Raw genomic sequence first — 8742 nt, forward strand, 5'->3', positions numbered from 1 at the left:
GGGTCACTCTCGGAAGAGTAGGGTTTTAAGGACTACATGGATTGGGGGTGAAATGGAGTATGTTTGGGACTTTTTGTTGGGGATTAATTGATCAATATTTTTGACATAAACGAACCCTCAGGAGGGGTATTATTGGGCCTGGCATAGAGTCCTTGGGTTACATGAGAGGGGAAACTGAGGCAGACATCTCGGTTGTGTCATGGTCGGTTGCAGAGGTTACTCCAGTTGGAGCTGCCCTTTGACAATCCGGAGTGAAGGTGATACGATGCTGACTTCATTTCTCCTGCTTCTCTAGTTTCTGTTCCCCTTGGCAGCCAATTCTTTATCCCAGCAGAAAGATAGGTCATGCAAGTAACAGAATCAAGAAGGGGCAGTAGTTAACAGCATGCAGCTTTTCAGTTCTAGGTCACAAGTTCAAATCTAGTCTTGGTCAGTAGTGCTCAGAAGTTGTTGCAGTTTGATGGCTGTTGAGTGGCCTACAGAAAATCAGTTGGTGGTGTCAGTCCAGCTTCTGGTGGACAAAGGTCCACATCATCAGTCTCACTAATTACGCCAATTAATGGCAATCTCAGCAGAGTGGCCAGTGAACCAACTTCTGTATCACTACAGCCCATGTCGTAGCATCTTTTGCATTCCCGTTCTCAGAGTACTATCATGCAAGACTGCATCTTCCTCTACAATGGCTCCTGCCACGCCTGGAGTACTGATCTTAGTCTTTTTGGGTCAGTAAATCAATTTTTTTGCCCACCTCTCTCTGACAGATAAACAGTTCCTGTCACACTCACTATGCCCAGGGCCAGCTGAGGAACTGATTATTTGAAATATACCTCAAATGTAAATATTGTGTGTGCCGGGGATCTCCAGGTACCTCCTGCTGAAGAAGTCCAGCTCTGGTACTTGTTCCTGTCAATCCTGGGGACTGTCTTTGGTTTCAGAGGGAATAGGACCAGGAACTTAATTTAAAAATAAAAAGCTGAAATTCCCCTTTACATTTTGGTTTCCCCCTACTCAGGGAACTAGGGACCACAGGTTTTTGCAAGGCCACCTGGGGCAACCAGAAACTTACAGTTTGCAATCCTGTAGAAGTCAGACACTGTTTGCCTAAAACACTCCAGTCAGCAGGTCCTGATCCTGCTGGGAAAGGGTTAAGTGGATTTTAGAGACTCATACTGGTTACTTCCCCTGTATAGAAGGAAGGTGGGAGTGACTCTTTGGGGAGAGAAGACATGGGCTGGGGGCTGAGCAGTCCCGAAGGAGGAACTCCAGGAGCAGACAAGCCTATGGAGGAGATGTGAGCTGAATTTATTGTCTTATTGTTGATTGCTTGGCTAGTGAAGCCAAATCCCAGGAAGGGGATAAGTTTGTGGACTGCAGATTGGGAAAGCAGCCTGTCTGCATCATTATACTCCCATCAGATGAAAACAACTGTCATAACCGAGCTGAGCTGAACTCAAACCAATGACCTAAAGGTGAAAGATTTCACATCCCATTGCCAATTCCCTGAGTCATCCACTTACCTTCCCTCTGCATTCATTTTGTGTTGACCCACCTTCAGCTGGTGGTGATACTGTGATGGGTGGTTACATGACATCACACAGGATCATCATCTCATGACATATCCAGATGTTACAAGGCCATGTAGAAACGACTTTGTTCCTGAGATTACATTCAAGGGGATCTAATATTCAGCATAAGATAATCAAAGACCAAAAGTAGCTAAAACAATAGGAACAGCTCCTGCCAGACATTCCTGACCTAATAGGCAATAAAAGACACATTCAGTTTATACTGCAAGTTTATTACAGTAATACAGTCAGATTAAATAATCTTCGTAGTTGATATAATTATATCAGAAAGAATATAAATATTTTAGTTTCAATACAGGCAATCATTTCATCTTTACCGTGCAGAGAGTAATATACAAACAATCTTATGGAATAAAATTAAACAAAAGAGAGAAACCTAAATTACAAAGTATGGCTTTAATCTGTAAGAAAGTTGTTTCATATGATGAACATTCATTTGTACTTAAGGTTGGCTTGATTCAGTTCAATCAGTAAACATCAGCATTTGTCAGTTTCACACTAAACCCAAAAACGGACAGAGGAAAACAAATGGTCATCAATGCTAATGAACATTTAGAGACATTAAAAATATTTTTTAGACAAAAACATAAGAAGTCCTGGGGGGACCTGGCCCTTTGCTGTTAGCGGTTGTACAATGGTATCTAGAAGCAGGAGTTCTCAGGCCACTGAATTTCTCTGGCCTCACAGAAACAGGAGCCTGCTTGTTCGGCTACATAGCAATAGAAATAAAAGCTGGGGATGTCTGTTTAAAAGATTTTATTTCGGTAAAAAATTGATTCAAAAATAGATGGTGATGCGATAACAAATCCATTGCTGCCCAATTACACCTGTCACTGTGCTCTAACCCAGGGGTGGGCAAACTATGGCCCGGGGGCCACTTCCGGCCCTTCAGACACTTTAATTCGGCCCTCGAGCTCCCGCTGGGGAGCGGGGTCCAGGGCTTGCCTTGCTCCATGTGTGCTGTGGCTCTGCACAGCTCTGAACCGCGGCATGTTCCCCCTCCGGCACCTACACGGAGTGCGGCCAATGGGAGCTGCAGGAGCGGCGCCTGTGGATGGGGCAGCGTGCAGAGCCGCCTGGTCACGCTCCACGTAGGTGCCGGAGGGGGGACATGCCGCTGCTTCCGGGAGCTGCTTGAGGTAAGAATCTGCTGGAGCCTGTACCCCTGACCCCCTCCAGTGCCCCAACCCCCAGCCCTGATCCCCCTCCCGCCTGCCAAACACCTTGGTCCCAGCCTGGAGCACCTTCCTGCACCTCCAACCCCTCATGCCCAGCCCCAGCCTGGAGCTCACACCCCCAGCTGGAGCCCCCGCATCTCACACCCCAACCCCTGCCCCAGCCCGGAGCCTCCTCCTGCACCCTGAACTCCCCATTTTTCGTCCCACTCCAGAGCCTGCACCCCCAGCTGGAGCCCTCACCCGCTCCTGCACCCCAACCTCCAATTTCATGAGCATTCATGGCCCGCCATACAATTTCCATACCCAGATGTGGCCCTTGGGCCAAAAAGTTTGTCCACCCCTGCTGTAACCCATTGCCACTTGGTATTCAGAGACAGAGCTCCCTCTTCAAGAGCACAGGCCACTTTAGCTGATGAAGAAACTTCCTTAGCTGTAAGCAGTAACTTAGCAGGGCTTACGAGACACCGTTTTCTTGATTTAAATAATTTATAGGCTTTCTTAAGGTATCGATCACTGTAGGATCCAACTATCTCACAAACACTGATGAATTTATCCCAGAAACTCCTCTGTCAAGAGCAGCTCAGGCCATGAAAGGGCAGTGATCTATATATACACACACACAAACACAAGCTAGGCCTTTCCAACTATATTCATAGAAACGGAAATATGTTAAAAATCCTGTTGAGCCTACTGATAATCCAGAGCGTGGTACAAATTTCTCCCCCTCCCCCTCCTCTTCTCTGTCTCTTTTATTCTTTTGCCAAAGTTTAAAAATAAAGACCTTAAACTACACTCATTCAATGCATTTTTAATGCCAAATGAAAACTTTGCTACATGGCACCAAGTGCCCTTTTTGTTGTCGTTTGTTAAAAAAAAAAAAAAAATACGATCACTATGTATTTGTCATGCAAGTGCAGGGATTTTTTCCTCTGGAAAGCTTCAAGGCTACGGGCTGATGGGTTGGAGGGATTGTTTAACAGATCTAGAATTTAGTTTTGCTCGTGAGCAGGCTTAAGGAGAACAATGAATAGGGAACCTGATTTTCTGTCCTATGTCAATGAAAATTGTGATGAAGCTGAGGTAGATTTGGCTGTGTAAGGTGTAATATCCTACAGAGAACGAAGACACACAGGAGATCAAACAGATATATCAATGCAAAGGATAGGCGAACGAGCAGGGGGAAAAAATCCCCGCCCTTCCGTCAAAAAGAAATCCCATCCAGGATTGTTCCCTCATCATGTCCTGCCTAGTTAGCAACACTACAAGCTTCTCCCCTTGGCCCATCAGTGTCCATTAACCCTGGCCCAAAGAAACTCCCTCTAGAGGTCAAATGGTAAATCAGGCTCCAGGGCCCACCCGATTCTTGATCACTCTGCTAAGACTACCAACAAAGGGGCAAATTGGAGGCAGCGGTAGTGATTTCTTTGATGTGGATATCTGCCCATCAAGAACTGGGCTGAGAACACCAAACTCATTGCACACAGGGCAATGAACACACATCAGATGGTAGCGACTTTCAACCAGTACTGACCTAGGCTGCTGTAACACTGTAGTATGAGCTACAGGAGAATTCCTTTCGCTGCTGAAAGGAGGTGTCTTCTCCTTGCTGCAGGCCACACACAAGCATCACAATGTCCTTGAACCTCCTGCCCCGCCAACTTGGTGAACTGAAGATATCTGCATAGACTGGAGCAGTGGGGAACCTAAGCTCTGACCCTGCAGTGTGTGAAATTGATGCCTGTTCACAGGGCCTGTGCACCATTTAAAGCTCACATGTGTGCCCAAAGCATTTGTTCTAGCCCTCTGCCAAGGGGTAACTTTCCCTCTGTGTTACTGGAAAATACCATATTGCACACACCATCAATCCCTACAATCTGTGTTTTGTGTAGAAACAACCCACCCACCCACACCAGCTGGAGTGGATTTTCTGAAACTCTGTTCTGCACGGAAGGTCTAACGCTATCAGAGAGCACGAACATACCTAATGAATTCCCTTCCACTGTTCTTAATATGGAATTTCTGCTACTGGAGCTTAATTAGCACCTTAATAATATTCCCACCCTCTGCCCTCTCCCCCAGTGACATCCAAATTAGCTGCTGCAGCTCCAGCGTGGATGAGCTGGATGGATCTGGCTCCCACTGACTCCAGAGGCAGCAGGACACAGCCCACTCTTAACAGCTGTGCTATTGTTCTGTCAGTTCAGCAGCCTTGGAGGTGGAACATCAGTTTTGTCTCCTCCCCTCCCTCCCTGTGACACTGGGGGCTGATGACGCCTTAAGGCTGGAGGTGCCTGCACACTCTCCATGGACTGGCAGGATGGGCAGGGCAAGTGATTATTATGCTAATCTGCCTTCAGCTTGGCTCCCGCTTCATGGGAAAGATACCCCTGAGCTGTGACAGCCTTCAACTCTGCCAGCATGTGCTGCAGGGGCAGTGTCTCTGCAAAAATAAAAAAGGGGGGTTGAGGTTTACACTGAATTCCACTCCCACCAGTCACCCCGCCCAGCAAGGAATACATCGAAAAGGAACTGTTTGTCCTTGGAGATGCCATTGAGGCACAATGCAACAGGAGGAGAGATGCAGGGAAATAGATTAACCCTTTCACTGCTGGTCTGCCATTGAAAATGCTGTGCTGGCATTTTCTCCGCATACCAGTGACGATAAAGGGGTGTTAAGCTGCACGTATCACACTCAGCAGCGCAGAAGGTGCCATGGGCTGGAAACGGTACGTTCAATAGCAGAACCTGAGCATTCTATCCGGATGTGCCTGATACATACAACAGGGACACTCCATGTGGACATATCCTGTACAGTCAGCAGCCCATCAGGGGCACCTCACCTGGGCATACCCAGTACGTTCAGTATCAGGCTGCCCAGATACCCAGAGCAATATAGCAGTGGTGCCCTCAGGACATTCACTGCCAGTGTCAACGGGGCTGCTTCCATTGACGCCAACAGAGAACATGGCTCAGCATTTTACTGTCTGAGATGTAGGTCATCTATAAACGTAACAAGTGGTCTATTCAGTGTGCTAGGTAGCACAACACCCTATTGCATACCATTTCTTGTTCACAACCTCATGAATCATGAGGTAATGTGTAATCATGCCCTTTGCCTACCACTGCATATATTTTAAAGAGCTCAACCATGCACTCTCTATCACGCCCTACAAATATGTGGGAATGTGTTCCTTTTGGGGGCTGGGGACTCGAGCAAAGGGTTAAATTGAAAATGAGACCACTTTGACCAAAATAACGTTATTGTATAGCTCATTAAGGACTATGCTGCGAAGTGCGTCGGAGTGGCCTGCTGCTGGGCCATGATTTCACTAGTCTGCTTTGATTGTGGCTAGGGGTGTGGGGAGTAGCATTCCACACCGACAGCAAGATACTGACTGATTAATAAGGGGAGTTCCGTCTGTGCTTTTGGGAATTCAAGGTAGCCGACATCAGCTTCCGGGCCCAATCCTGTGAACACCACCTGTCTTCAGCTCCCATGTCAGGACTGGGCCCTATATCTGCGGCTTGGAGGATGAATGACCTAATCTGCCACGCTGGTGATTTATAGCAGCAAAATACCACCGCCCATCTTCAAGTAATTAGCAAATGCAGGTGGCTTTGATATAAATCTCCAAATCAAGGCACAGCCGTAACTCTCTTGGGGACACCATCACTGCTGAAAACAAAAGTCCTGGGGAACTAATGTCACGCATTAAAGATGGACTTCCACTCACTGGTATTGCCAGGATTTGCATTTTTTCACTGAACAGCATGAAAGACGGATCCCGCCCCACTGCACAATTCTATAGAAGCTTCAGCACGGGGATAGCCTTTAACCCTCTCACTCCCAAATAAAAAAAAGGCTGCCTTCTCATCAGTATGTTGTCTGTCTTTATCCTCTGAGCAAGAACACAGAATCCCTGACTCTAATCGAGGAAATGCAATAGTATTCTGCAGCACTGACTCAACACCACTGCAGTAAGAGTATTGTGAGCCACAGGATTCCTGATCTTCACTGGAGCAGAAAGGAAACCTGACATCTCAACCCCGTTGGTGGTTTTTACAGGGCTGGTCGAGTACAGTTCCATCGTTACAGTATTTGCAAATCACAATGGACAGGCCATTCTTTTTCACCGGCAGAATTTACACAGGATACTGTTAATATGTTGGGAATTCAGATACACTGATTTCAGCTGGCCGTTAAAAAAACTGCTTCAATTAAACTTAACCCTTCACATGCACCACAACAAAAAAAGAAGGATTTTGCTTTCAAAAGTGCTGTGCCTGCAATCGATTAGAAAAACACTGAAAATCTTCTCATAAAATATTGGATTTTCAAATGGGGCCTATGGGAGGTAGGTACCAAAATCTCATTGAAATTCTAGGGGAGGTAGGTGCCTAACTCCCTTAGGAGCCTTTGAAAATCCATTCCCCCCTCCCCCCCCCCACAAAAAATATAGTCAAGGAAAAACATTTACCACATTTTTTGTCTGTAGTTTTTTGCCATAGGAAGGTAGGGGCTTTAGTGCCTGAGGTATAGGTAGTTCCTGGATGCTTTTAGGAAAGTGTGAAGGTGGGAGAGACTGGAGAATAGTTTGCATAGCTTGCAGGTATAAAGAACCAGGTGTGTTCCCCACCAGGCTGTTGAATTTGTCTTCCCCAAGCAAAGCTGTCCAGTGGTCTGGATGATCCTGCAGAACTTTCCGCATCTTAAACTGTGGGTTAGGCATGAAGAGCAAGAGGTAATCGAGGCAGAGCTTTTTTGATGCCACGTTGACTTTGGAGTCCCACATCTGCTCCAGGATGACATCCAACGGGGTGAGCCCCTTGCTGTCCTCGATCCTGGGAGAAGCCCCATTTCCTAGGAGGATGAGGACAGTCTCTGACCTCAGCAGTTCGCAGGCAAGGTGCAGCGGGGTCTTGCCATCTTCCAGATGAAAGCAGCCGGTCCTGTTGATGTAGGAATTTAGGCTGGGTAGCTTGTGTGCAATCTTGATGATCAGCGCCAAAATGTCCCTCCTGTCGTATGTGACTGCCATGGCCAAATGAGGGGCAGAGGACGGGCAATAGCAGAAATGCTCTCCAGGCACCTTGAGAGCGTCCTCTGGAAAATGAGACAGCAGATACTGGGCATAAGGCAGGTGATTATGCACCACTGCATAGAGAAGGGCTTCCGAAGGTGAATATGTTCTCAGGCTTGCATTTTCCTCCCAGTAAAAATATTCCATAGTTCTCATATCTTCCAGCATCCACACCGGTTTGTGGTCTCTCACAGCCTGGTAGAACATATAGGATAAGAACTTACAATGCCTGCTCTGCTCATCCTGCAGGCTGGCCTGGTTACTGGCCATGTCTCAGCAAATAAACAAGACCTGCACACAAGCTCGCTCCAGAATGTAAGATTCACTCACTTTGAATGCAGATCCCGATGCTGCTGCAACCTTCAGCCTGTCATTGCAGCCCAGACTGCACTAGCTGGAATGCCTCGGCTTGAACATCTCCACCCATTCATTGTTTTTTCCCCTCATTGCAGTGGTTTTGTTTAGGTAAGCACAATCCCACAGGCTCAGTTAACCCATGCCATGCAATAGATGGTTAGTCAGTGCACTCTGCTCCGTGCACAGCACAGGTTACTAGAACACTGTCAGACTAGCAGTGATTTTTATAGATGCAGAGCTACATAGGAGAGACTAAAATTAGCTTTAGAGGTGAGGCAATTTTCTGTCTGTGTTTGATGCCTACCCAGATCAGCTGATATAGTGCAGTAAGCACAATATGCATTTATTCATTTGTCTTTGTCCCTCGTACTTCTACAATTCCTTATATAATAAATGTATATTGATACTATATAATCAATATTGAGTACCATATATAATTTCCATATACTGATTGCTAGCTATATGGTTATAAAGTGACTTCTATTTACTAAATACTGTTATGGGTGACCCATTAGGGGACACTGATAATGGTTTGTCTAT

At 46.5% G+C, this 8742-nt stretch overlaps 1 protein-coding gene across 1 annotated transcript; it reads right to left on the reverse strand.

Moving 5' to 3' along the window:
- Window positions 1–3033: 3033 nt before the first annotated feature.
- Window positions 3034–8485, reverse strand: LOC102930307 (ankyrin repeat domain-containing protein 9). Its single transcript, XM_043543537.1, has one exon. It carries the CDS (start codon window positions 8113–8115, stop codon window positions 7225–7227), a length of 891 nt encoding a protein of 296 aa, XP_043399472.1. The 5' UTR covers window positions 8116–8485; the 3' UTR covers window positions 3034–7224.
- Window positions 8486–8742: the final 257 nt, after the last annotated feature.

The sequence above is a fragment of the Chelonia mydas genome, chromosome 3 (assembly GCF_015237465.2).
Source record: "Chelonia mydas isolate rCheMyd1 chromosome 3, rCheMyd1.pri.v2, whole genome shotgun sequence".
Lineage (NCBI taxonomy): Eukaryota > Metazoa > Chordata > Testudines > Cheloniidae > Chelonia > Chelonia mydas.

Bases quoted from the DNA above. Each gene is read 5' to 3' on its own strand.
- LOC102930307 (XM_043543537.1), bottom strand. From the start codon at position 8,115: ATGGCCAGTAACCAGGCCAGCCTGCAGGATGAGCAGAGCAGGCATTGT.